General features: G+C 61.1%; 1 protein-coding gene across 6 annotated transcripts in view; it reads left to right on the top strand.

Moving 5' to 3' along the window:
• PITPNM2 (phosphatidylinositol transfer protein membrane associated 2) overlaps positions 1–27,379 on the top strand; it is a 144,658-nt gene extending 117,279 nt beyond the window's left edge. For 5 of the 6 annotated variants that reach the window (XM_060310469.1, XM_060310471.1, XM_060310470.2 and 2 more), the window contains exons 3-24: positions 658–872; positions 1,946–2,067; positions 4,644–4,871; positions 7,154–7,462; positions 8,551–8,646; positions 10,718–10,822; positions 10,983–11,053; positions 14,215–14,462; positions 14,898–15,087; positions 15,226–15,345; positions 15,898–16,103; positions 16,611–16,789; positions 18,147–18,317; positions 20,121–20,285; positions 21,968–22,116; positions 22,465–22,581; positions 22,906–23,022; positions 23,143–23,291; positions 23,386–23,535; positions 23,919–24,102; positions 24,181–24,309; positions 24,401–27,379. In XM_060310469.1, the coding sequence (XP_060166452.1) occupies positions 658–872; positions 1,946–2,067; positions 4,644–4,871; positions 7,154–7,462; positions 8,551–8,646; positions 10,718–10,822; positions 10,983–11,053; positions 14,215–14,462; positions 14,898–15,087; positions 15,226–15,345; positions 15,898–16,103; positions 16,611–16,789; positions 18,147–18,317; positions 20,121–20,285; positions 21,968–22,116; positions 22,465–22,581; positions 22,906–23,022; positions 23,143–23,291; positions 23,386–23,535; positions 23,919–24,102; positions 24,181–24,309; positions 24,401–24,724 (3,744 nt within the window). In that variant the 3' untranslated portion in view covers positions 24,725–27,379. The remainder of the gene's footprint in view (positions 1–657; positions 873–1,945; positions 2,068–4,643; positions 4,872–7,153; positions 7,463–8,550; positions 8,647–10,717; positions 10,823–10,982; positions 11,054–14,214; positions 14,463–14,897; positions 15,088–15,225; positions 15,346–15,897; positions 16,104–16,610; positions 16,790–18,146; positions 18,318–20,120; positions 20,286–21,967; positions 22,117–22,464; positions 22,582–22,905; positions 23,023–23,142; positions 23,292–23,385; positions 23,536–23,918; positions 24,103–24,180; positions 24,310–24,400) is intronic. The other variant, XM_060310473.1, reaches the window with a different exon arrangement.
• Positions 27,380–27,712: the final 333 nt, after the last annotated feature.

Here is a 27,712-nt window from a genome sequence, read left to right as displayed (position 1 = left end):
ATAGTTTCCTGTGTACAAGTCTTGTACCTCCTCGGTTAAATTTCTTCCCAGGTATTTTATTCTTTTGGATGCTCTTGTAAATGGAAATGATTTCTTTATTTCCTTTCTGCCGTATTTGCTTTTGTGGGTTGATTTTGTATTCTGAAGCTCTGTTGAATATATGTATTAGGTCTGACAGATGTGGGGGGCATTCTTTAGGTTTTTCTGTATATGGGTGTGTCATCAACAAATTGAGATAGTTTTCCTTCTTCCTTTCCTATTCGAATGTCTCTTACTATTTCTTTTTCTTGCCTAATTTCTCTGGCTAGAACCTCCAGTACAATGTTGGCTAGAGGTGAGAAAGCAGGCATCCTCATCTTGTTCCTGACCTTGGGAACACTTTCAGTCCCGGCACACTCAGGAGTCAGAACGGAGGAGTTTGCACGTGCAGTGCTGGGCTCGGACAGGGAACCGTGGCCCCTTCAGTCTCCTGCATGAGTGCTGGGGCCGGCGCGGGGCGGGGGGTGGGGGGGCGGTGTCCTGCAGTGACACAGGAGGAGGCAGCCTGGTTGGCCAAAACCCCACCCCCCATTCAGCACCCTCGGCCAGTCTCCTAAGCCCCTCCCCCTCTGCAGAGTGCTCTGGACCCACACATCGCTAATGCTTTTGTCCCCACAGAAGAAGAGCCGTAACGAGACGTTCGGTGAAGGCAGTGGCGTGGAGATCCTGGAGAACCGGCCATACACGGACGGCCCTGGTGGCTCCGGGCAGTACACACACAAGGTGTACCATGTGGGCATGCACATCCCCAGCTGGTTCCGCTCCATCCTGCCCAAGGCGGCCCTGCGGGTGGTGGAGGAGTCCTGGAACGCCTACCCCTATACCCGAACCAGGTGAGCTTGCCCTCAGCCCCTGTGCTGTCTGCTGGGGAAGCAACCCTGCAGCATAGATGCTGGTGCTGGCCCCCCAGACAGGCTCAATCCCCACACCCCAGGGAGCCCTGGCTTCTGGGGAGCTGAGCCTCCGTTCTGAGCGGTACCCTGAAGGTCCCTCAGGTTCCCCCTCAGAGAACAGGCAGGAGAGGGAAGGGTATACCCCTAGGTGCCTTCTAGCCTGCCAGTGGGGGAGACCAGGAAGGCCTGAGTCCAGCGAGGGCCATCTGAGACTCCTTTGCCATCTGGGAAGGCTCAGGGAATACAGACTCACGTTAACGTTCGCCTGGGAATGCAGGACCGTCCACCAGCTGGGAAGAAACACAAACTGAGGGTAGACCAGATGGCCCAGAGATTCCCTCCAGCCCTGAGACCCTCAGCGACTATGATGATGTTTTATAACAAACCATGCTGAGCAGGGCTTTCTTTGGATCCCTCTGGTAGGGGGGCTCTTCACTCTGCGCCCCCACCCAATAGAGCTGAGCACTGCTTCGTTAGAAGAGATCGGGGGCCGCTCCCAGCTGGCCGCCCACTTGCTGGGCAGGTGGAGTCCCCATGCATCTCCTGGGGCTTCCTTCCCCAGGTTGTCGAGGGCCTGGAGCTTGCTGGAGGATCCATCCAAGTCATGCGTCTTCCCAGCAGCACTTTCCTCCTCTGAGCCCATCTCCAGGCAAGAGAGAGGGGCTGTTTCCCTGTTGCCACACCTGGTTTCTTAGGGGACAGGGGACAGGGTGGCATGTCACACAGATTCAGCCGACTCAGCAGCGTGCCACCTTCTCTGTGCCTGAGTCCACACCACGCTTCACACACGTGGACACAGGGCTGCCAGCAGCTTCCCGGAACAACTCCCTCTTCCCCCTAAACCCATCCCTCCCCCCAACCTGGACTTGGCTCTTCTTGGGACGAGGTGAAGGTCCAGGAGCTGGACAGGACAGACGCGTCTCGGCCACCACTCCAGCCCTCGTCCTCCACCCAGCCACCCACGCCTACACCGCTAAGCTCGAGTCCTGATGGATACTCTCCTTCCCCCGCAGGTTCACTTGCCCTTTTGTGGAGAAATTCTCCATTGACATCGAAACCTTTTATAAAACTGATGCTGGAGAAAACCCCAATGTGTTCAGCCTGTCTCCTGTGGAAAAGAACCAGCTGACGATCGGTAACCGTCTACCCTGACGCTCCCAACTCCGGGAAGGGCAGGAGCCCTGCAGGGCTGAGTTCCCGGTTTCCCCGCCCGTGGGCCCCTTGATTCTGCCCCTGATCTTCAGGCCTGGCAGGCTGCAGACCAGCTCCTGTCCTGGGCGGGGAGGTTAGAGTCCAAGCAAGCCTGGTCAGAGGTGAGGGGGCAGGAAGGATGGGTCTCCTCGGCCCCATTTCCCTGATGTGCCCACTAAGGCTACGTGCGTTTCCCACTCAAGCCCCTTCCCTTCATCCCTTCGAAGTGTCCCCATCCCCAGAAATGCATGCGTGTGCTTGGGGGCCACATCAGGCTGACAGCCATGCGTGAGTGCAGCAGGCCGGATGGGGCCTGTGTCCCCTTGACGGTGGGCGGCCTCTGCTCTACTCCCCTCTAGCCAACTATGCCATGTGGGAAACAGGCCCCATTTGTTAAATCTTCTCTTTCAAGCGAGGCCAGAAATCAGGGTTTTCGTGTGAAATCTTCCAATTCCTAAATGTTGACAACTAATTAAAAATCTTTGTAAATATGCCACCCAGACAAGACACATCTGTGGACCAGCCGCACCTCAACAGGCCCCAAGGCCGTAGGAACAAGCCATTGTGGTTCCCAGATGGGTGCACGGCTGGCGTTGGAGGGGTGTTGATGAACTCCCAGGCGGCCTCAGAGGCCTGGAGGGCAGTCCCCTGAGACTCCTCCCTCCTGCCGGAGTTTTTAGGCCCCAGTGGGTTTGGGGAGATACCTTAGCTTCCTAGGGCTACCAGAACGAAGTACCACAGACTAAGGGACTTAAGACAACAGATACTTTTTGTCTCACAGTTTTGAGGTCAGACGTCAAGGTCAGGGTGTCAGCAGGGTTGGCTCCTTCTGGGGTCCCTGAGGGAGAATCGGTTTGGGCCTCTCCCCTCGCGTCTGGGGGCTGCTGGCAATCTTTGGCGTTTCCTCGGCTTGTAGACTCATCACCTCAATCTCTCCCTTCATCTTTACATGGTGTTCTCTCTGCGTGCATGTCCGTATTCGAATTTCTCCTTTTTTTTTTTAATTGAAGTATAGTTGATTTACAATGCTGTGTTAGTTTCAGGTGTATTTATTTTTTAATTGAGCCAAATTTCTCCTTTTTATAAGCACTCTAGTTATATTGGATTAGGTGCACCCTAATGACCTCACTTTAATTAGATGACTTCTTTAAAGACCCTGTCTCCAAATAAGGTCACATTCTGAGGCCCTGGGGACCAGAACTCCAATGAATGAGTTTAGGAGGGGACACATTCTACCCATAACAGGAAGGAAGGGCCCAGCATGACACAGGCCCTCTGGCAGCTCTTGTCCGGCCAGCTGCAGGCTCCCCCCGAAGGCCTCCTGCCATGGTTCCTAAGTCCCAGCCCCCGCCTTAGCGGCCTTTGCCTGCCTGAGAGGGCTGGGCACGTGGTCTGCTCCAGGAAGGATGTGCATCCCTCCCCACATCCTGCTGCCCTCGGGCCGCTTCTGACCAGTCACCAGTTTCGGCCGGGCCAACGCCTGCGTCTGTAAACCACAACCCAGACTCAGTGCCAGCAAGCCAGGGAGACGAGACAGCCGGGGCCCGGTCGGGGCAGAGCCCCCCCAAGTGCCGTCGTCCCCACACATCTGAAAGAAGGAGTCTCTGAGCCACAGACCCTGTCCTGAGGTCTGCCACTGGCACGCAAGCCCATCTACCACATGCACACCTCGGGGAGCCAGCCTAGCAGGATGGCTTTGACTTGGGGGAGGAGCCGTGTGACAAGAGGTGGTCCTTCCCAGAGTCACTGTCCCGCCCCTCACCCAGGTCCCGCCAGCCCCCAGTGCTGTTTCCCAAGCGCCCAGCCCCATGGCATCTGCTGCCCACTCTCAGGCACATCCTGGACCCTCTCAGGCCCGACGCCTCCCACTGGGCCCATCAGACGTGGTTTCCGGACTCTTCCCTGCTGATCTGTCTGGGAGGGGCTTCCCAGCAGGCCAGCCGCCTTAAAGCTCATCTGTAGGGCCACTTCCCCTCAGGGTGCCGGCCGGGCACAAAGCCTGGTGAGAGATGGCGGATGTGTCCAGCTGCATCCCCATCACCTCCACCCACATGGACACCCTGGTGGTTCCCCAAACTCCCCCACCTCCTGGTTCAGTGTCACATTCTGGGACGTTCTTGGCCTCACAGTTCTGCTCCTGTAGCTGAAACACCAGCTTTTCTGGGAAGCTTTACTCTTTTCCTCGCCCCCGCCACATCCCACATCCTCCATCCTCATCTCGCCCACGCTTCTCCAGCTCATCACCTTATTTATCCGCTTTGGCAAGTGTGCCCAAAACAGGGGGGTTGCTGAAATGATTTGAAAAGGCAACAAGGAAAGCCACAGGTCCTGAGGGCGGGGGAGCTCGGGGTCAGGGTGGACCAGAACAATGTCCTCACCCCCACGTCGGGCCCCGTGGCCCATCGAGGCCTGGGGCCCCACGAGGATTTGGGGGTGGCAGGGACATGGCGAGGAGACTGGATGGGGAGGAGTGGGGTGGAGGTTGGGGCAGACGTTGTCACTCACGGGGTCTCCCCGTAGATTTCATCGACATCGTCAAGGACCCCGTGCCCCCCAACGAGTATAAGACGGAAGAGGACCCCAAGCTGTTCTACTCGACCAAGACCCAGCGGGGGCCCCTGTCTGAGAACTGGATCGAGGAGTACAAGCAGCAGGTCTTCCCCATAATGTGCGCCTACAAGCTCTGCAAGGTGGAGTTCCGCTACTGGGGCATGCAGTCCAAGATCGAGCGGTTCATCCACGACACGGGTGAGCGCGCCCGGCCTCTCCGTCTGTGTGCCCGTCTGCCCGCCCTCTCTCTCTGCATCTGCCTGTCTTACTCTGGACAGGCGACCCCCAGGGCCCACATGCAGCTACCCACCTGGTTTACCTTGACCATATAAACACTTGCCGAGCGCCTACAGACGACAGGCAGCGTACGCCTGCCTCAGACACTGCGGATGGTATTTGTAACACGTGATGTCCACCCACCATGGGGGAGCAGCCCCAGGGGACTGCCCCCCTGCTGCTCACAGCACCTCTCGGCACCCCAAGGCCAGACCCCAGGCCCTGCCCCGGCACTACCGCCCGCTTTGGGCTGGAAGTCCCAGGGGAGAGCGTCTCGGACATCCTCCTGTCCTACACCCACGCCCACCCGGCCCAGAGCAGGTGCCCAGGGAACGGGACAGCAGATGCCCAGGGGTTCTAGAAGGAGCTAGTGCCGACCCGGGCTCCTCCCTGCCCCCCAGTCAGGGCAGAGGTCAGTGTCCAGGGCCTGGTTTTAGCCCCAAGACTCATGATCCAGGAGTGGCACCCAGGCAGACACCTGCTCACTCCAAGAGCAGGGGTGACTGTGTAGCCATGAGCAGAGTCACAGTACTGACGGTATGCTTCACAGGGGTCACATCAGCTCTCCATGGCCCTGCAGGGTGGCCACTGTCACCCCCTCCAACCCCCATTTGCAGTGGAGGAAGCCCAGGGCCAGCCCTGGGTCTGAACCCAGATCTCCCGTCCCAGCCGTCCTCGTCTGTGCATCACATCTCATCAGACGGTCTGTCCAGTGTGGGTGCTGGCTGACCCTGAGGGTGGCGTGCCTGAGGCCACGGCCTGGGGCTTGGGGGCACCCTCCTAGGAGCAGGGGTGAGAGGGAGTTTCTCCCAGGCAGGCTTTTGGGAATGAAGGGATATAGAAAGGACGGCTGGGGAGGCCGAGTGGCCTGAGCAAAGCTGCAAGTGGGAATCAGGAGGTGAGCCCGGAGGAAGGGTCGCCAGAGACCAGCCTGGGAACGAGGAAGGGCCGGATCACCTGGGAAGCCGCTCAGCTTTCTCTAGGAAAGCGGGAGGAAGACTCAGTGATGACCCTTCCGAGTTTGCCCCCCTGGAGAAACTCAAATGCACGTTCCGGAATGTTCAGAGCAGCAGGATTATAAAAGCAAAACAGACAAACAATGAAAGTGAGCCAAAGGCCCGCTGGCAGGAGAAAGAATAAATAAAATGTGGTATTTCACACAAATAAATACCATACGGCAGCATACCGGCAACTCACCCAAGAAGGGGAAGTGGCAGAAAACTCCATGCAGCATGACACATACATGTACATGTCAGCAACGTGTAGGCCAGCCCAACATACTGTATAGAAAAACACGGAAAGAAAAGCAAGTGACAAACACAAAATTCAGGATGGACCCTTTCAGGGCGGGAGGAAGATGCGTCTGGGAGGGCGACCGTGGGCTCCGTGTTACTGGTCACGTCTACTCCCTCGATGGGTGGTGGCGGGGTGGGGGGGAGGCAGGGCGGGGGGGAAATGCTTTATTTCTTCTTAATGGTTTTTAAGCAGCCTATTGAGGCCTGATTTTGCATCTGTCGTAAGAGAAGTTTGAGTTCCGTAAGCTTGAGTGTGTTTTCAGAGTAGTGCACACAGTTCTAGAACATTCCACGCTCCCAGAGTCTTTCGCAATCACCCCCACTCTCATCCCCACCCAAGGCGGGCCCCCATCTGCTTCCTGTCCCTGTGGTTCTTCTGTTCTTTATACCTTAAAAGTATCTTATTTTCCATCTTATTTTCTATATATGATATATTCTTATATATCGTACTTTATTGTATTTTATATCTTATTTTATATCGTATGTGTATATATTCTGTTTAAAAAAGAAAGGACCAACGTGCTTCGAACTTGAGGTTGACTTTCCCGTGGGAAATTCGACAAGAGAAGTGTCCTTGACTCTGAGATAGGAAACACTCAGGAAGTCCTTCTCCAGCTCCCCACAAGGCAGGAATTCCCCCCCGCCCCCCCCCCCCAGCATGGCTTCTGAGCAGACACAGTACCTTGGGAAGCCCCAGTACCCCAGTTACAGAGCCACTGTGAGCTTGTGAAGCCATCTGTGAGCTGGACCCCTCATTTACACATGGGGAAACGGGCACGAGGGCAGTGGTTTGCTGGAAGCCACGCAGTGGGTGAGGGGCAGAGCCTGTCCTGCACCGCCGGGCACCTCCCAGCCTAGGAGTCCCCGGGGGCTCTAACACGGCTCTGTCTCTCTCCCCCTCCCCTGCAGGCCTGCGGAAGGTGATGGTGAGGGCCCACCGGCAGGCCTGGTGCTGGCAGGACGAGTGGTACGGGCTGAACATGGAAAACATCCGGGAGCTGGAGAAGGAGGCGCAGCTCATGCTGTCCCGCAAGATGGCCCAGTTCAGTGAGGACGACGAGGGGGCCGCGGAGCTGGCCAAGGACGAGGCCCCCCAGGCCCAGGCCCCCAGGGAGCCCCCGCAGCCCAGCAGCAGCGGTGGGGAGCCCCTGGCGGGCAGGGGTCTGAAGAAGCAGTGGTCCACGTCCTCCAAGTCGTCCCGGTCGTCCAAGCGGGGAGGTGAGCACACTCTGTCCCCGCGGGTGTCCCTGCCCTCTGCTCGTCCACCCCGGCAACTGCCCCTACCAGGGCAGCCCCGTGCCTCTGCCGGGGACTTCGAACTCTGAAGGTGGACTCTTGCTTTCGGACCTGCGGGCCACACCTGTGGGACTCAGAACTAGTCACCTCCTTGTAGCCTCCGCCTCGGAGTGAAGCCCAGGGCGTTGCCCCAACCCTGGCAGGTTCCCTCAGACTCACCCACCCAGACTCACCCACACAGCCCAGCTGAGACAGGCAGGCTGGCCACGTGGGATCCCCACTCCCAGCCCCTCCTGGGACCCAGCCGGCTGCAGCTCTGAGCCAGGGTTCCAAGGCGGGGTGGGGGGGTCTGGGTGCACTGCACCCAGCACACCCAGGAGAGGCTTCTGCGCCTGAGGGAGCAGCCAGGCCAAAGGACCCTGAAAGGCTTCAGATACTCAGAAAGGCCTTTCTCTGGAACTCACTTGAAAGTGCGGTGGTTATTGGGGAAACTCGGTGTATTTTGTCTAAAACACCAGGAGTCCCACCCACTCCGCAAATCCAGCTTTTCCCACACCAGGCTTGTGCTGTGCTGAAGGGACCCATGGAGACACACGGATCAATACCTTTAATCTCACTTCCCGCCCCTGCCGGGCATCCCTGTCTGTCGGCCCCGCCGTGGCAGAGTTGAAGGGGCTCGCTCCTGGAAATTCCCTGGCGGTCCACTGCCAGCGCCCGGGTTCGGCCCCTGGTCGGGGAACTAAGATCCCGCATGCCACGCAGTGGTGCGGCAAAAAAAAGGGAGGGGGCCTCGCTCCTGAGCAGATCAGGTCTAGGGCATAGGAGTGGACCCAAGCCTGGGTGACTGCACATCCTGGCCTCATACCTGATACCCTCCCCCATCCACGTCCTCCCGGGACAGGACTGCATTGTGCCAGGTGGGCTGGGAGATGCGTCAGAGCCCTCATTTCTCCATTGCATCCCCTGCTGAGCCCTCCTGGCCCTACTCCAGCATCATCGCACCTGCCCGCCTCCGCCCGTTTATCCCAGTGCTGCTGGGTGGTCGGTCAGTCTGGGGTTTTGCCTTCCAGCGAGTCCTTCCCGCCACAGCATCTCGGAGTGGAGGATGCAGAGTATCGCCCGGGACTCAGATGAGAGCTCGGATGATGAGTTCTTTGATGCTCACGGTAGGCAGCACCCTGGAGCACACGGGCCTTCCCAAGAGGGGGAGGGGAGGGGTCTGAGAGAGCGGCAGGGGATGCAAGTCAAGGTGGGGATTACCTGTGAAGAGTTCTGGCTGAACAGCAGCACGTGGGGGCAGGGGCAGGATGAGATGAAGCCACCAGGAGTCTGGGGTCTCACACTCACCTTAACCTGGTATCAATGTGCACGGGGTCTGGCAGGTGGGGACTGTTCTCTCGAACCCCCCCAAAATGGATTTAAAATCAGACGGTGACATTTTTTCCATATGTGAATTTATTCCCAAAGGGAATTCCCTGGCGGTCCAGGGATTAGGACTCGGTGCTCTCACTGCCATGGCCCCGGGTTCAATCCCTGGTCAGGGAACTAAGGTCCCGCAAGCCATGCGGTGTGGCCAAAATAATAATAATAATAATTCCCTAAGAAGCTTTACAAAAGCATAACTTCTTCTAATCTTCTAATGTTTGTAATTACTATCTTTTCATGATTAAATTAACACACACCTAATGTAGAAACCTTAGAAAATACAAACAAGTAGAAAATACATGAAGTACCCTTTTTCCCGCGAATCCCAGAATAAGCACAGCAAACAGCCGGATAAATCACCCACCTGTGCTGGGGAGATGCACCTACCAAACGTCCTCGCTTCCTACCTTGCCTTTCCTCTTGAGGAAGTAAGGGGGCCAGCAGGCAGGTACAGGGAGACAGGTTTGCAGTTTATAAGGCGGGATGCACTCAGAAAGGGACAGGGACTTGCCCACAGGCAGACAGCAGGGCAGAGGCAGATGTGGCCCTGGGGTGGGGACCCGGAAAGGGAGGCAGGTGGTTCCTGAGGCAGCCTCTGCACCTGGGGCCTCCCTGAGGTTAGAGAGGGTGTTTGGGGCATCCCATACTCCCACTGCCCTCCAGCCAGGCCAAGAGGCTGAGCCCCCCCTGGCTCTGTGTCCCTGATATGAGGCAAAGACACATCTAATGTAGAAACTTTAGAAAAAGCTGGAAAAGAGAAGAGACAGCAGAGCAGGAGATGCCAGAGCCGCAGTGTCCTGGGGAAACTGTCCCAGTGACCCACAGAGGAGGGACCAGCCACGGCAAAGCCCAGACAGCTGCTTCCTACCCAGCAGTCATGGGTGAAAGTTCTCAGAAAAGCAGAAAAAAAAAAAGTCATGGATGGAACTGTTCATAGCAGCACTTCTCACTAAGCAGTCATTCTGTGGACATTGAAAACAGTCAGGAACATCATGGAGAAACAAGACGTGGTCCGTCCATACGATGGAATATGACTCGAGCACGAAAACGGATGAGGCACTGACATGTGGTTGAAACTTAGAAACACCATGGGAAGTAGAAGAAGCCAGACAAAAGACCACATTCTGGGGCTTCCCTGGTGGCGCAGTGGTTGAGAGTCCGCATGCCGATGCAGGGGACACGGGTTCGTGCCCTGGTCCAGGAAGATCCCACGTGCCGCGGAGCGGCTGGGCCCGTGAGCCATGGCCGCTGAGCCTGCGCATCCGGAGCCTGTGCTCCGCAACGGGAGAGGCCACAACGGGGAGAGGCCCACATACCACAAAAAAAAAAAAAAAAGACCACATACTGTATGATCCCATGTATGGGAAATGTCCCGAACAGGCAAATCCATAAGGACAGAAAGTCAACCGGTGGTTGCCAGGGTCTGGGAGAGGCGGGGGATGAGGCATGACTGCTAATGGGGACAGGTTTCCATCGGGGGAGATGGAGAAGTTCTGGAACCAGATAGAGCTCATGGTTGCACAGCATTGCGAATGGACTAAATGCTACTTGAAAATGGTTAAAATGGTGAATTTTATGTTAAGTGAAAGTTACCACAATTTTTTGAAAAACATCAGGCAGAAGCCCCGTGAGTATGTGGCCGTGTGTCCGTCCTGTTAAGGAAGGGAGAGCATAGAACCAAGTGGGGAGGGCCACACGGGCCAGAGAAGCATGGGAGCCCCCAGAGCGACCACTCTTAGGCCTCCCAGCGGCCCCCTCCCCTGACTCCCTGCCCTTGATCAGGGTGCTGAAGCCCCTCTCTCTCCTCCCCAGAGGACCTGTCCGACTCAGAGGAAATGTTCCCCAAGGACATCACCAAGTGGAACTCCAATGACCTCATGGACAAAATCGAAAGCCCTGAGCCAGAGGACACGCAGGGTAACCAGCTGGGGGCTGCAGGCTACAGCCTCCTAAGGAGGAGCACCGAAGCACCCAGGGGGGTTGGGGGGACACCTCGGGCCCTGCTTGTCACGGTCACAGCCTCTGTCCGCTGGGCCTGCCCCTTTGCTCACACCCACCCACCGCTTCTGTGTTGCAGACGGTCTGTACCGCCAGAGCGCCCCCGAGTTCAGGGTGGCCTCCAGTGTGGAGCAGCTGAACATCATCGAGGTGGGTGCCAAGGTGGAGAGGGCCAGGGCTGCAGCAGGGGGGGCAGGGCGTAAAGGACCAGTCCCGCGGGGGAGACCATGGAGGCGGAGCTTGGCTCCCACAGCATCATGTCCACACTGTCCTGGGCACCACTGGAGAGAGGCCTGGGGCCCAGCCCCTCTGATGCCCCTGAGAGCCAGTAGGGACGGCAGACAGCTCCCCCGAGGAAGGCCTTGACCCCGCTCCACCCTTGGAAAGCAAAATGAGAAACTTGTAAATTCCAGATCAAAAATAAGCTTGTCTGAAGTCCCTGAAGGAAAAAAGATAGAAGGGGAGGAAGCGAAAGTCATCTAGGCAGAAGTGATGTGGCCGCCCCGCCGGGGGTGGGAAGAGTCTAATTGTCCAATCAAACTGTCCTGGTAGAGCGCTTGTGTCCGCTTCGGGGGTTCTTTGCATGGAGCTCACGCCCCTTCTCCTCCTCCACCTGTGGGCGGTCAGAGCTGTTTGCAGTGGGGCAGGAGCTGGGGCAGAGTGGGGCTGTCACACACTGCGGTCACCTCACTGCTCTGGCCTCTAGCTGCCCGAGGTGGAGACGCCACCTCTGGGGACTCAGGACCCGTGGGGAGTTTGGACCGCGGAGGGGGTGCATCCGCACCGCCCTCCTCCTCTTGGGGTTCTCTTTGAGGTCTGAGGTCGAAGCAGGCTTTTCTAGAAGGGTAACTGGAACGAGGGGAATTGATTCCCAGTTGCCGGTTAATGGCGATAAAGCAAACGGAGCCCCCTCCTTGCCTTCGGCGCACACAGCTCTGACGGCACCCCAGGAGGGGCAGAAGGGGCCTCGGGCTCTGGATCTTCCTGGGGATGTGCATTTGGACCCAGCACTGGTTCTGGGACACCGCCATCCAGAGTCAGATCCCTTTGCTGGCAACGGTCCCCAAACCGGAGCCTCTTCTCCCAGGCTCGAGGAAGGAGGATGGCTTTACCTAGTCACTGCTGGAGACCCCTGGCTCTCCAGAGTGGGCTCCCAGGCCCCGCCTCCCAATGGCTCTGTTCCCACTGGGCTTCGAGTCTCAGGCAGGGTGTGCCCCTGTAGAAAGCAGTTTGAATGGGAGGAAAGCTGTGTCTCGGACCGGCCTCCTGGGTCCCTGAAGAGTCCCCAGCCTCCAGCGCTGGGTCCCAGCAGCCCGGCACAGGCAGGATTCTCTCAGCCCCGCACTGCCCAGCCCTGCCCGTCCCAGGTGACTAGGGCCCACGTGGGGGTGACAGGGAGGGTGCTGTAAGACGCGCCTTCCATGAGCCTCTCGCCTGGCTGTGTTGATCAGTCTTTGGGACCATCTGGTGCTTCTATCCTGGCCTGTGCTCTGGGCAGCCAGTGACCACACCCTGCCTTGGGCCGTGAGTTCATTCCTGCCCAGGCCCTGTGGCCCACAACCGGCCGATGACCAGCCCCCTCTTGGGGACTGAGGCAGCCCAGCCTTGCCTCCACCCCAGGCCCAGTACCACCTACCAGCCTTCCTCCCGCCCAAAGCCCTCTGCTGCTCAGAGGCTCCCAGCCCAGCCCGACCCGTTCCCAGTGGGCTCGCCAGTTCCTGGGTTCAGTGCCCAGTTCAGGGCCAGCTGACCCCCCATGGCCCCTCCAGATGGCTTCAGCCCCTTGTTCTGCTCCTGAGTTCCGTAGGGACAGGCCCCTCTCTTCAGCTCCCTTCCCCACTCCCCTCAGCCCCTGACATAATATGGGCAAGGCAGGTACTCACCTGTGGCTCTCTTGGGCCCTGGCCCTGGCCTCCCACACCAGAAGTCACACACCAGAAGCCAGGGATGGGGAGAGGCCCCTGGGGATGGGGCTACAGCCTAGGGTAGCAGAAGAGCACTGAGCTGGTGGCAGGAGCTCTGGGTTCCGGTCCAGCTTGGTACTGATGCTCTGTGTGATATTAGACAAGTCCCTTGTCGTTTCTGGGCCACCTCATCTCTAGATAGAACAGTTCCATTCCCATGGTGGATGTGTGTAAGTCTCACTTGGACTTCATAAGCAGGGCTGACTCCTCACAAATGAGGGGGGTTCAGATAGACACACCTGCGTTGCCCTCCACACTCTAAGATGCTGGGGTTATGCCACCTCTGGGACATCTCTGCTCTTGAGGACCTTGGTCTTAGAGGCTGGGAATGGCAGGGCCTGGGGGCCATGGGCCTGGGGCAGCGGGGGAGGGCCCATGTAGATGGAGGGAGAGCTCAGAGCTGCTGGCTGAGCGGCCAAGCTGAATCTGAATCCCTGACCCCCGCCGCCCCTCTTTTTCTTTCTTTTTTTTTCTTTAATTGCTTGCCTCAGAATTTTTTTGGTTTGGATTGGTTTGGTTTGGTTTGGTTTTTGGCTGCATTGGGTCTTCGGTGCGGTGCACAGGCTTCTCTCTAGTTGTGGTGCGGGTTTAGTTGCCCCGCAGCATGTGGGATCTTAGTTCCCCAACCAGGGATCGAACCTGCATCCCCTGCATTGGAAGGTGGATTCTCAACCACTGCGCCGCCAGGGAAGTCCCCCCCAGCCCCTCTTAAGAGAGCCTGTGAGGGCTTCCCTGGTGGCGCAGTGGTTAAGAATCCGCCTGCCAATGCAGGGGACACGGGTTTGAGCCCTGGGCGGGGAAGATCCCACATGCCGTGGGGCAACGAAGCCTGCGTGCATAGCCCCTGCTTGCGGCAACCAGAGAAAAACCTGCGCACAGCAATGAAGACCCAGCACAGCCAAAAGTAAATAAATAAAATAAAATAAATTTTAAATAAAAGAGAGAGAGCCTGTGACAGACCGACGTCTGGACACAGACACACGGAGGGCAGGCAGGCCCCAAAGGCCCGCACGGGGCTGAGCCTCTGCCTGTCCCCCAAGGCTGGAAGCCCAGAAGCCCCTGCCTGGGCCCGCAGATGGGAGGTGGAGTTGTGCTTCGGAAGGAAGAGACCCTCTCCCTCCCTGTCCTCTGTGCCCCTGTCAGGCCGGCAGGGAGCAGGGCTGAACACAGAGGGGAGGGGAAGAAGCAGCTGGGCCTCCCCGGGGGAGGGGCACCAGGCCCTGGAGCAGAGGAACTGAGACGGGGTCTCAGAGGGAGTGACTGGGCCGCCACAAGCGTCCCCCCAGCAGGACAGAAGCTTCGGCCAGGAGCCGAGTCCCCAGGGAGCTCACCCCCCCACCCGCACAGGACGAGGTCAGCCCGCCGCTGGCCGTGCCGCCCTCCAAGATCCACGTGTTGCTGCTGCTGCTGCACGGAGGCACCATCCTGGACACGGGCGCCGGGGACCCCGGCTCCAAGCAGGGCGACACCAACACCATCGCCACCGTGTTCGACACCGTCATGCGCGTGCACTACCCCAGCGCCCTGGGCCACCTGGCCATCCGCCTGGTGCCCTGCCCGCCCATCTGCTCCGCTGCCTTCGCCCTCGTCTCCGAGTGAGTGCCCAGGCTCGCTGCCACCTGCCCCTCCCCTGGCCCTGAGGGTCAGGAGACACCCCACCCCCACCCCAGCCGCAGTACTGGGACCACAGTGCCGACGTCCAAACCCGCCGTCTAGCCTGTTCTGCCGGGAGGCGGCACAACCTACGCAGATGGCTGAGCCTAGAGTCCTGGAGGGGCCGGGGCCCAGAGCTGAGCCTGTTTCTGCATCTGTAATGTGGGGATGCTGACCTGCCTCTGACGTACTGGCCTTACTCCCCGGCCCTGTTCCCCATGCCTGGCCTGGAAGCATCCCCACGAGGTTTGCCAAGTCAGGGCTGAGGCTCTCAGGGTGTCAGGCAGCTCCTGCTCCGATGCTCGGGTCAGGGAAGAGGGGCCCACTGGGCTGAGCTGAGGCCACCTGCTCTCTCCTGACCGGTCTCCCGCCCCCAGCCTCAGCCCCTACAGCCACGACGAAGGCTGTCTGTCCAGCAGCCAGGACCACATCCCCTTGGCCGCCCTGCCCCTGCTGGCAACCTCTTCGCCCCACTACCAGGAGGCCGTTGCCACAGTGATCCAGCGGGCCAACCTCGCCTACGGGGACTTCATCAAGTCCCAGGAGGGCGTGACCTTCAACGGGCAGGTGAGTTGTGGGGTGGGGGAAGGGAAGGCAGAAACCCTGCAGGGTGGGCTGGCCTGGTCCTCCAGGCCAGGGCTCTCCCCAGCCAGCCCTCCAACAAGCAGGGCGGGCTCTCAGGCCCCTGAGCCTCTCCCCCTCCAGGTCTGCCTGATCGGGGACTGCGTTGGGGGCATCCTGGCGTTCGATGCCTTATGCTGCAGCAACCAGACGGTGTCTGAGAGTCAGAGCAGCAGCCGGCGGGGCAGTGTGGCCAGTGTGCAGGTACTAGCTTCCCCCAGCCCCCCGGAGCAGGGATCCTCCAGGTTGAGGAGTGTCACCCTCTGGCTCCAAACATCCCAGAGGCCTGCGGAAAAAGGGAAGGGCAGAGGTTGCTAACGCAGGTGCCCAAAGGCAGGGGGTGGATGCGTGGGACATCAACCTAGGAGCACGGCAGCTTCAGCAGGCGGTGAAGCAGGATCTGCACGTGGGGAGCAGGCTCTGGTCCTGGGGGTGGATCCTCTGAGCTTCCCAGTAGGAGAGAGCACCCAAGGTCCCTCTGCTGCAGACTAGCAAATGGTCTGGCAGGCCGGGCGAGGCAGCGGGATCAGTGGGAGATCAGCAAGGCCCACGTGGGCAGGCCAGGCCAGGAGTGAAGGCTGGGGGGGACCGTGGGGCACAGAGGGACAGGCCTTTTCCCTCCCTGGCTTGGGTGAGAGGCCGCTGAGCAGTGGCCAGTGGGCCTGGAGTCAGGAGGGCAGACACGGCTTCCAGGACACTGAAGAGGGGGCCAGGCCAGTGGCCACCGGGCAGTGAGCCTGCATGGGGCCGTTCCAGGACACTGACCTGCTGTCCCCGGGCACGACGGTCAGTGCGGCACATGGCGGCACCCTGGAGAGCAGCCGGCACCTGAGCCGCAGCAACATCGACATCCCCCGAAGCAACGGCGCTGAGGACCCCAAACAGCAGCTGCCCCGCAAGAGGAGTGACTCGTCCACCTACGAGCTGGACACCATCCAGCAGCACCAGGCCTTCCTGTCCAGGTGGGTAGTGAGGCCCGCCGCCAGGTGAGGTCGGGGACTCTAAGACAGAGGGACGGCTCAGAAGTGAGAACACGGATAAGAGGGTGCTGGAGGCCCCCCGGCCCTTGTCCTGCGATCCCCAGACTGGGCCACGGCTCTTCAGCCGGGAGAAGGTGCTTGTTGGGTACGGCTGTGGTCTTGTACATGCCTTGGGCCATCTTGAGTCAGAGGGAACAGATTGACCAGGGCTGGAAGTGGGGATGGCAGAATCAGGGAGCAGAACTGACCAGGGGCGGCGTGATCCTGGTCAGGGCTGTCCCAAAGGCGGTGGGCTCCCTAGAGAGGTTGGGACCTGCTGTCACCGGAGGTGTCCCAGCAGGTGCTGGACAGCTGCACTCACAGGACCACACAGGGGCCAAGCCTCGTTTGGGCCTGATGACCCCTGAGGAGCCTCTTTCAGGAGGCTAAGGACAGGCCAGCCCCGAGAAGGGCTGTGGTGTGACCTCATTCGTCCCCCGGCATCTGCAGCCTCCACGCCAGCGTGCTGAGGAATGAGCCCAGCTCCCGCCACTCAAGCAGCTCCACCATGCTGGACGGCGCAGGGGCCGTGGGCAAGTTCGACTTCGAGATCGCTGACCTCTTCCTTTTCGGGTGCCCGCTGGGGCTGGTCCTGGCCTTGAGGAAGACCGTCATCCCCTCCCTGGATGGTGAGAGTCCCTGCAGGGGAGGAGTGAGGTGGGGGGGGGGAGTGGGCATGAGCTGGGCAGAGGGTCTCAGTGGACCCCTGTCATGAGGCCATGGCCACCTCCCAGGCCCCTTCCTCCTCTTTTCTGCACCCCCCACCAAGGACCCATTGCTCTCCTTTGCTCCAGCTTCAGCAGCTCAGTCCCTGGCCCCATTTCCCAGCACGCTGTTTCGTTTAATCTCCAAGGCACCTCTGGGAGCTGAGGTCCAGAGATGGAAGTGGCTGCCCCAGGATCAGATGGGGCCAGACCCAGTCTCCCAGGCCCAAGGTCTTCCCATAAGGAAGAGATGTGAAACCAGGCACCCAAAGTCTCCTCGATCGGGTGGCCTCCCAGCCCCAGAGGGACCACAGCCACGCTGCTCCAGGTTCCTCCTCATGGCTACACACACAGGGAGACAGAACCTGTGGGCTAAGCAGCCGTCAGAGCAACAGTCCCTGCCCAGTGACCCTGGGATCAACGAGTGTGGTCCAGGGAGAACTGCCATCCTACAGGAGCTGTGCAGGGGCCCCAGCGGGAAACAGGCTCAGAGAGGCAGGCGTAGACACTTGCCCAAGAGCAAGTAAACAGTGGCTTCGGTATGAGCACACAGCTCAGAGACACTGATGTTAGGGCAACGTCATCTGTAAGGGTGAAAACCCAGAACCAACCTAAATGGGATGCGAGCCGGTTAAATCAATCGCGGCACAGCCATACAGTGGAATACCCCGCCGCAGTTAAAAAGAATGGGGCAGAACTAGAGTGCTGATACGAGAGACTCCCATTTATTGTGTTAAATGAAAAAAAAGCATAGATTATGTTCAAAAAGCATAGATTATGTTCCTATTTGTATGTATTTTTTAAAGTGAGATATAGGTTACTGATAGTTTATAATGACATTCACGTGATCTTCCCATCAACTATGAGATGTTCGAAAGCCCAGCCCCATCGCACAGCCTAGAGACATTTCTAATAGCTCTACCCGGCTCAGGCCGCGCATGCGCGTGAGGCTCCCAAAAGTTGCAGGTGGGGCGCCAGCCCCGGGGCTCTGGGGAGAAAGGAGACCCTCCGTTATGTCTTTTATCATATATATTTCTGTGCTTAAAAAGAAATATTTTTAACCACCGTCATTATAACTTTTTCAATTAAAACAAATTTGGTTAATAAAGGGACAGTGGCCCAAACAGAATCCCAAATTTGATAGAGACACACTTTCGGGTTTCTCTGTATCCCCAACCCCGTCCCGTCGCACTGCACCCAATCCCAGCCTGCTCTAGGCCCCGCCTCCTGAGGGCGGAGCTAGCTCCAGGCTCTGCGACTCCGCCCCCACTCCGCCCCCCAGTTTTCCAGCTGCGGCCTGCCTGCCAGCAAGTCTACAACCTCTTCCACCCCGCCGACCCGTCGGCCTCGCGCCTGGAGCCGCTGCTGGAGCGGCGATTCCACGCCCTGCCGCCTCTCAGCATCCCCCGCTACCAGCGCTACCCGCTGGGGGACGGCTGCTCGACGCTGCTGGGTGAGAGCCCCATGGGCCCCCGGCCTTCGGGGAGGGTGGGACGTGTCCCCTCTCCTTGGGTGCCCCAGGCCGGGGCTGGCCCTGCCGTGCGGGGAGGGGCGTCCTGCACTGAACACCTTGGAAGCGGGTCACCTGGTATAGGTGCGGGTGCATTAGCCCCACCCACCCCAGGGAGGTAGGAGGGAGACAGCCTCACAGGCCAGGGCCTCCCCCCCCACTCCCCCCCCCCCACACACACACAGAGCTAGGGACCTCGCTCCCCGCCCCACCCCCCTGCCAAGGCAGACCTGAGGACCTGAGGGCCCCTGGCTGAGTCCCGGGCATTGTCCTGCCCTGGAAGGGACCCCGTGGCAGACAGCCCCGGAGCCTCCAGGTCACCTAGCCTGAAGCTGGGGTGCAGGAGCATGAGAGGGGGTTGCCCGTGACCCACTCTCGCCCCCCGGGAACGGCCCGTCCCACCTGCCCCCGTGTCCTAGTCCTGTCACGTCCTGGCTCTTGAGGAGCGGCACGTGTCTGTGTCACGTGCACACAAGTGTCTATTCTTGTGTCCCCTCTTCTCTCCCCATATGCCTCCAGTCCAGACCGTGCAGAGAAGCCCCCAGCTGGTCCTGGAGGGCGGCCCCCTGGTCCCCCTCCCTCACAGGGATGGCTTCCTGGAGACCAGTACCCCGTTCTCACAGTCACCTGGCGAGACGGGCCCCACCCCAGCCCGAGCTCTGCTGAGTGTGTGTAACCCCCCTGCTCGTGGTGGCGTCTGCTTCACCGGCTGACCGCTGGTCCTCAGGGACCCCCGTGCCCTCCTTGACTACCCGGAATTTGTGGAACTGTGGTGGCGAGAAGCAGAGACCAGGCAGGACAGGCCCTGGGAGCAGGCTTGGTGCCCCCTCTCTGGACACTAGGCAGAGCAGGGAGGGGACCCAAAGCAGAGGAGGTGCATGAGCCCAGAGAGGGGAGCAGCTGCCTCAGGGTCACCCAGCACAGGTGTCAGTCCGAGGGTTCTCTCCCCTGTTTGTGAGGCTAGCAGCAGGAGTTGGGGTGAGGCCTCGAGCCCGCTGGGACCCACCTGACCCCCAGGAGAAGACTTCGGTCCTGGTGAGGGCTTGGATTCTCAAGGCCCCACTACCTCTTCCTGAGGAGGTCCAGGCATCTCCTGCACCCCGTCTAGATGTGGGTCCTGTAACCGAGCCCCGTTCTCAGGCTGGACCCAGGTGAGCCTGGCTCGAGCCCTCAGCCCCTGCCTTTGTCCCCAGATGCCCATTCAGGGCTGGCTCGATGTGACCCGTGTGTGAGGCACGTGCAGGGGGTGTTGCCTCATTCTCAGTCCTCAGCGCTGGGCATCCCTGGGAAGCTGCCCCAGGCCCCTGTTGTTAGCGCCCCCAAAGCCAGCTGCCGCGGGCTGTGGGTCAGGCCAGGCCAGGCCGAGCCCCAGAGGCCAAGATGGCTGGACTGGAAGGGTGGCCGTGGCCAGTGTGGGGCATGAGCCCGGCCGCCTTGCCTCCCTGCCCACTGTGTCTGTATTGGTCCGTTTGTCCACCCCTGCCCCAGCGCTCCCTTCTCTCTGCCTCAGCTCTGGGCCCTGAGCAGGCTGGCCCTGGCATGCTCGGGCCCATCCTCTCTGCCAGCTGTGCTCAGATACCCCTGCTCCTCTGCAGCTGGACGTGTCGGCCTCGTCTGGCACAGCGGCCACTCCGGCTGCCCCAGCCCCGGCACATGCTGGACGCCCCCTCTCACTGCTCGGGGGCTGGAGGGCCGGGCTGGGCGAGGCCTCCTTACCCGCGGTCTCTGGTCCCTGTCCACCTGCAGCAGATGCACTCCAGGCCCACAACGCGGTCTTCCAAGAGCACGCGGCCCCCTCCTCGCCCGGCACAGCCCCCACTGCCCGAGGTTTCCGCCGGGCCAGCGAGATCAGCATCGCCAGCCAGGTGTCGGGCATGGCTGAGAGCTACACGGCGTCCAGCATTGCCCAGAGTGAGTGCAGCAGTGCTGGGCCTGCCCTCCCCGTCACAGCAAGGGGGCTGTGCCCTGTCGCAGCCAGTCTCAATGGCGGCCACTGTGCCCGTCCCCCAGAGGACAGTTTGCAGCGTCTGGAGGCAACTGGGGTGGGCGCCACTGGCATCTGGTGGGTGGAGACCAGGTATGCTGCTCAACACTGTACGGTGCCCAGGACGGCCCCGCGGCGAAGAGTGATCCAGCCCCTGTGTCCATAGAGGACTCTGCAAGGAAGGAACGTTGAAAGGGGTGGCCCTGGGGCAGGGCATGGTGGGGGGGGCAGGTGCAGGTGGTGGGAGATGGGTGGTGCTGTCTCAGCTGGGGGTGGGTGGGTCTGGGAGGAGGGGTCCTAGCCCCAGGGGGGCAGGTGCTCCTTGAAGGAGAAAGCTGAGGGGCCCATTTCTGGAGAAGCTGCAGTGGTGGCCGAGGGGAGCCAGGGAGGCGAGGTCTCCTGTGCCAGCCCCTCCTGCCGCCCCAGGGGGCAGAGTCACCCACAGCCTCCTTCGCTCCTGCCCATCTCAGAAGCTTCTCAGCAGCTGGAAGCGGAGTCCGGGTCACCCCACACACACACTCCCCCGGGGCCAGCGGCCCCCTGCCACGTGACTGGCTCCCAGGCTGCCTGTCAGAGCAGGGCTCCGGGGCTAAGGCCGGCGTGGGTGTCCTCCTGGCCCGCGGGGGCAGTGGCGGCCCCAGCAGGGCTGAGCCTGTGCACCGCTTAGCCACAGCCCCAGCGTCAGGTGCCCGTCCCTGCTTGCCCTCCCCCACTACAGCCCACCGCCCTGGGCCAGCAGGCGAGCCCCAGCCTGGGGAGGGCCCCCGCCTCCCCAACTTGGACATCAGAGAAGGTCCCGGGCGTCACAGCCCTCCATGCGCACACGTCGCCTTCTCTAACTGGGGTCACGCTCCGTTTCCAGGCACGCCTCACCCCCGGGCCCCGCTGAGGCCTAGTGGGGAGCTGGTGGCTTGGTCTGGGAGCACCCAGACTTCCAGGGAGGAAGCAGGAGCAGCGGGGGGTGGGGGGGGCGGCTGGATGGAGGCCGGGTGAGGGCTGGGGGTTGCTCGTCAGGCGGGCTGCAGGCGGAGAGCAGGGCCACCCCGAGCCTAACCAGGTGCATCTCCTGCAGTCACCCAGGAGGCTTTTGCAAACCTGGGCGGTCCCCGAGCCTGGAGGGGGAGCCGGCTTCACGCGCAGGCTCTGTAGACTGAAGGCCCTCACTTCACACCCTGCCTGCCAGGTGCTGAGGACAGCGGGCCTTGCCTTGGGGCCCAGGAATCGTGACTCCATCTCTGCAAAGCCTCGCACATCCTTGAGGCCTGCGGGGGCAGACAGGGGGTCCAGGAGAAGCCTGGAGAGGGCAGTGATAAGGCCCAAGGCGGGGGGTGGACAGGACCAGGGCCAGGGCGTCCTGCCTCCGGACTGGGCGTGTCCCCTCGCCCTGTATCTCCACATCCTCCCGGCTGAGCCGCAGTCCCCCACCTCCCCCTCCTCAGGCGCCCTGGCTGCTTGCTGCTCCCGTCGCCGAGCCTGGGAGAAGGAGACTTGCTTTGGCTGCAGCCCTTCTCTCTGGTCAGAGGAGGGTCTTGCCTTTGGGCTGCGCCCGGCCTGAGGGGCCAGGTGAGCCCCTGGGGCCCAGCCCAGTCACAGCCCCTCCTCTTGGCAGTTGCGGCGAAGTGGTGGGGTCAGAAGCGGATCGACTACGCCCTGTACTGCCCCGACGCCCTGACGGCCTTCCCCACCGTGGCCCTGCCCCACCTCTTCCACGCCAGCTACTGGGAGTCCACGGATGTGGTCTCCTTCCTGCTGAGACAGGTACCCAGGGTCCCGCTGCCGGGCACACCTGCACCTCTCAGGAGGCCCGACTGACACCGCTGCTGAGGTGGCCCCATTTCATAGATGAGGACGGTGGGGAGCCCCACTTTCTGGCCCCAGCAGATGCCACAACCAGCAGGATGGAGGAAGCCGTGGGGATGTTGAGATGGGGTGAATGGATGTGCACCCTAACAGGCCAGAGAGCAGACTGCAGTGGGGTCAAATACTGCCCCCCGCCAAACCTTCCCATGGGTAGTGTGGCCCCTAGGGCCGCTGGCCTCTCCCCTCTAGAACAGGAAGCCCCAGGCTTGAGCCTGCCCCATGGCCTCCCTCTGTGTCCCCTCCCAGGTCATGAGGCATGACAACTCCAGCATCTTGGAACTGGACGGCAAGGAGGTCTCGGTGTTCACCCCGTCAAAGCCGAGAGAGAAGTGGCAGCGCAAGAGGACCCACGTGAAGCTGCGGGTGAGGGGTCCTCTGAGTGCCCAGGCCCCACAGCTGTCGTCCTAGTGAATCCGCGCGAGAAGACCCCATTTTACAGATGAGGAAATTGAGTCACAGAGAAGTGTGCTGTCTTACTTAATCGTCACAGTCTGGGGTTGGAGCTGTTACCCCATTTACAGACGGGGACCAGCGCCAAGGCCACGTAGCTCAGTGGCTGAGCTGGGTCATCGGGCTTTGCACCCGTACTTACGCCCCAGGCCCGTGGGAAGCTTGAGCTGAGCCCAGGAGGCCGCAGCCGCCCCTCCATCCCCAGCCCTGACCCAGCTTTGCTTCTCCTCCCCCCAGAACGTGACGGCCAATCACCGGATCAATGACGCGGTCGCCAACGAGGATGGCCCTCAGGTCCTGACAGGCCGGTTCATGTATGGGCCCCTGGACATGGTCACCCTGACCGGGGAGAAGGTAAAGACACAGGGAGCCCGCGGGAGCCCCCCACCTCGCCTCCCTCTGGCTGGGGGGTGGGAAGTGGGGGTGGGGAGGCCAAGGGCGCGGCCCAGCCACGACCAGCCCTCCCGGCTCCAGGTGGACGTGCACATCATGATGCAGCCGCCGTCGGGTGAGTGGCTGTACCTGGACACGCTGGTGACCAACAGCAGCGGGCGCGTCTCCTACACCATCCCCGAGACCCACCGCCTGGGCGTGGGTGTCTACCCCGTCAAGATGGTGGTCAGGTATGAGCTCCAAGGAGTGAGCAGGCCGGGTCAGCCTCGTTCGGGGGCGGGAGGAAGGAGCCCTGGTGGGTTCTGATGAGCTGCCCCCTCCCAGGGGAGACCACACGTTTGCCGACAGCTACATCACCGTGCTGCCCAAGGGCACGGAGTTCGTGGTCTTCAGCATCGACGGCTCCTTCGCCGCCAGCGTGTCCATCATGGGCAGCGACCCCAAAGTGCGGGCCGGGGCCGTGGACGTGGTGCGGTGAGCGCTCCGAGCAGCAGCGGGTGGGCTCGGAGGCAGGCAGCTCCACGGCCAGGCGGCGGAGGGCCCTGGGTGCCAGAGCTGGGACATGGGGCAGGGACCCCGCAGCTGGGTCACACCTCCCAGCTGTAACCTCTTGCTGTTGATGCCTCAGTTCCCTTACCTGGGGAGCGGGGCTGCTTCTAACAAGACCAGTTACACCTGCTGCAGGGGGCGGGGGTGGGGGCCGCGAGCACCGCGCTGCTGTCAGTCCGGCTGCTGCCGCCATTGTCGGCCCCTGACCCGAGAGGCGCTCTTTAGTGGCCCCCGTGGGGACTGGCTGGGCGGCCCAGGAGGGAGGACAGTGCATCCGTGGGACACCCAGGCCTGCCCCTCGCCCCCAGGCACTGGCAGGACCTGGGCTACCTCATCATCTATGTGACGGGCCGGCCTGACATGCAGAAGCAGCGGGTGGTGGCATGGCTGGCCCAGCACAACTTCCCTCACGGCGTGGTGTCCTTCTGTGACGGCCTGGTGCACGACCCGCTGAGGCACAAGGCCAACTTCCTGAAGCTGCTCATCTCTGAGGTGGGTCCCGGCTAGAAGGGAGTGGGGTGGGGACGGGCGGAAGGGCCGAGCCCGCGCCCACGCCCGTCTTACCCACAGCTGCACCTGCGCGTGCACGCGGCCTATGGCTCCACCAAGGATGTGGCGGTCTACAGCTCCATCAGCCTGTCCCCCATGCAGATCTACATCGTGGGCCGGCCCACCAAGAAGCTGCAGCAGCAGTGCCAGGTGAGCAGACGCGTCATGGCTGGCGGGCGGGCAGCCCCGGGAGCCCCGCCCCCTGACAGCCAAGCTCCGCGTTGCCTTCCCTCCCCCGCAGTTCATCACCGATGGCTACGCGGCCCACCTGGCCCAGCTCAAGTATAACCACCGGGCTCGCCCGGCCCGCAACGCGGCCACCCGCATGGCGCTGCGCAAGGGCAGCTTCGGCCTGCCTGGCCAGGGCGACTTCCTGCGCTCCCGGAACCACCTGCTCCGCACCATCTCGGCCCAGCCTAGCGGGCCCGGCCACCGGCACGAGCGGACGCAGAGCCAAGCGGACAGCGAGCAGCGGGGACAACGTAGCATGAGCATGGCGGCCGGCTGCTGGGGCCGCGCCATGGCAGGCCGGCCCGAGCCGGGGACAGCTGCGGGCCCCAAGTAGGGCTCCGGGAGCAAGGCGCTGTGGTCTCCATGGTGCTAGGCCGGGGCGGCCCGCCCTGCCAGGAGGCCTGGCCTGGGCACGGACAGTCGGCTGGGGCCCAGCTTGTCCCAGGGCCCGGCGGAGGACACGGGGCCGTGCCACACACAGCCCTTCCAGCCCTGCCTCACGTGTTAGGGTCTGCGGGGTTGCAGCGTATCGTGGAAGCTGGCAGGACGACCAGCCCGAGGATGACGGAGGGACCAGGACGCCCCCCAGCGTGGACTGGCCGGGAAGGCACTCCCGGACGCTTGCCCTGCGTTGACCGCCCAGCATCCTGATGCCAGGTCTGGGCACCTCCCGTCCACTAGCTCGCCCCGACCCCCAAGTCCCCTCCCACTTGGTAGCAGCTCCAACGGGGGACAGCCTGCTTCTTGTTAACTCGAGTTACTCAACTGCTCGACCTCACTGGTTTTGCACTGAAGTTTGAGGGTGGAGACCCATCACCATCTCCTATGGCTACAGATCCGTTGATGTGCGTGAAAATTCAGCGTTTGCTGATCCAGGACCCGTCGCCACACAGAAGGCTCCAGGGCAGAGAATCCTTGTACAAGTAGGAGAGAAAGGCCATATGGTATTTTCTGCAGCTCCGCCTGGCCCATGGCAGCCCCGGACTCCCAACCCCTTCCAGCTGCCCCACCGGGAGCCCCGTCCAGCCAAGGGCCTGGCGTCATCTCAGCCTCAGGCACAGCCCAGGCCGCCAGGCCGGCTCCTGAGAAGCCTCGCCTCGGGCCGTGGGGCCGGGGCCAGCCGGGCTTACTTCTCCGCGCCTCTCCAGCCGCCAGCCAAGGCCCCGCGCCTCGGCCCCTCCACGTTTCTACCTTTCTACTTCTCCAGTCTGATTTCTATGAGGTTTTTTTAAACGAGCAATCCTTGGCTGCTTCCTTTTCTTAACTCTTTCAGTACCAAACGCAGCCCCTCCACATGAAAACGCCCAGCACTGTGACGGAGTCCAGCCTGGTTCTGGGTCCCAGGGCCCTGTCCCCTGCCCAGGCAGCGGGGCGTGGGCTCCCTGCCTCGCTTGACCCCCGTTAATTCCACTGAATTTCTACTCTGGGGGGAGTGGGGCACACACGTAGGTTTTTTTAACGCCAATTCCGTTTCGATGCCGAATCCAAGAAGCCACAGCTCGCTTAGTTAGCTTCAGGGCAGGCAGCCAGGGCTTCACTTCCCACCTGGTAAGGACCGCGCTGTCCTGCGCGCTGGGGCTGAGCGTCAGCCCTCCCTCCCCGGAACCGACGGCAATCTCAGCCGTGGCCTCAGCCCCGGCAGCCCCTCCGCTGCTGCTCTACCTGCTCTGAGACGGGGGAGCCTGCCAGGCCTCAGCCAGCCGTCCAGCGACCAGGCTCCTTCTATGCGAAGCTGCTGCCAACCTGGATACGGCCTCAGGGCCTCGTGGGCTGGGACGGGGAGGCGCGCAGACGGATGTTAACATTTTCCCGTGTGTAGATATGTACAGCCAAAGGGTCGTGTAAATGTTCTGCAAAAGTGGGTCTGTACAGAGTGAAAGCTATTTATTTTGTGCAGCGAAAAATGTCTGGAGGGATGGGACCTTCAGGGTTTATTCATATTTAAGATGTAGCTTTTTGTTGTTGTTTCAGGCATTATGTATAAAGCGACGATTATTTTATGGACCAAGTTTTAATGTAACTGTTGCAGTGAAAGTGCAATATCTAACCCCTTGCTCCCAGCGGGAATCGCTTGGCCCGACAATCACAGCCCTGACAAGGGCCCCCCGTGGCCAGTGCCGCCTCCTGTCGGTCCCACCTCACCCCATCTCGCCTGTCGCCCGGTGAGCAGCCATCCACAGGAGCACCTGGAAGAGTCTCAGCCCACCTGCAATAAAGGCCGGGAGGCCGCCTGGCCCCAGGAGGCCGGGTGGGCAGTGGGCTCGGCCTCTCCCAGCGGGCAGCTCCCCCACGGCTCCGAGCTCCCCGCCTGCCTGCCCAGCCGCCAGCCATGCCAAGGACAACAGCAATAGTCCCCGGGCCTCTCCCAGCGGCCCTCAGCCATAGATGGTGAGGTGGGCAGCCCAGCCTCCCTGGTGACGTCTGTCTTCTCTATCCAGGTCTGCTTCCTGGCCTACCTGAAGATTCCTTTCGGCACACTATCCTCTTAAGGAAGCACCAGTTTTTTCAGAAACTAAGAGAGGGAGGACAGAGTCCTTTAAAAATACCAAAAATGTTTACAGCATTGGGTGCTGAGCTGCAGGGCTCAGGCCCGACCAGTCGTAACCAAAGGGTGAAGCAGGCCTTGCTGACTGCCACCCCACCCCAGGCCTGTTAGAGTAGAAGCCTTAGTCCCACTCCCACCCCCAAGCCCCCAGGACTGAGCCTCAGCCCGCACCCCCCCAGATCCCCCCACCTGCCTTCTCTTTGATTTCTAAAGAGGGATTCAGCAGAGACCCCACGCCCCCTTCCTAGCTCAGTCTGAGCTACCTGCCCGCCCACCCGCCACGTCGCAGTCTTCACGTCTCAGCCCCCTGTCTGTCTGGACCGAATGTGAGTGGTGTCCTGACTTGCCCTCGCCCGCCCTTGCTGTCCCTGCTCCATCAGGCCTGAGTGTGCTCTGTGTACTGTGTCGTCGTCTGTTACACCAATTAAAGAAGCAGGAAGGCTTCCTTCTGGGTCTCAGTACTGCGCCGGCAACCAGAGCCCCGGGGTGGGGGGTGGGGTGCGGGGGCTGGGATGGGGGCCCAGCCTGTCCTGTGAGGGGAGAGGCTGTCCTTCCCAGTACACAGTGTCAGCTACGCTCACAGTAATACCAGTACACTCACGTGGGTCTTACCTATGCTGGGCCCCCTTGCAGCCCCTTCCAGCCCTTTCCCAGGCATGAACTCAGTTGGTCCTCATAGCAACCCAGCCAGGGAGCCTGTCAGCCTCTGCTTCACAGAGGACACAGCCAGTAAGCTGGGCCAGGATTCCTCCCGGGCCACCAGAATTCTCAACTGCG

Source organism: Globicephala melas, chromosome 13, assembly GCF_963455315.2.
Source record: "Globicephala melas chromosome 13, mGloMel1.2, whole genome shotgun sequence".
Lineage (NCBI taxonomy): Eukaryota > Metazoa > Chordata > Mammalia > Artiodactyla > Delphinidae > Globicephala > Globicephala melas.
Note: the sequence above shows the minus strand (reverse complement) of the source record. Positions and strands in the feature narration are given on the sequence as shown.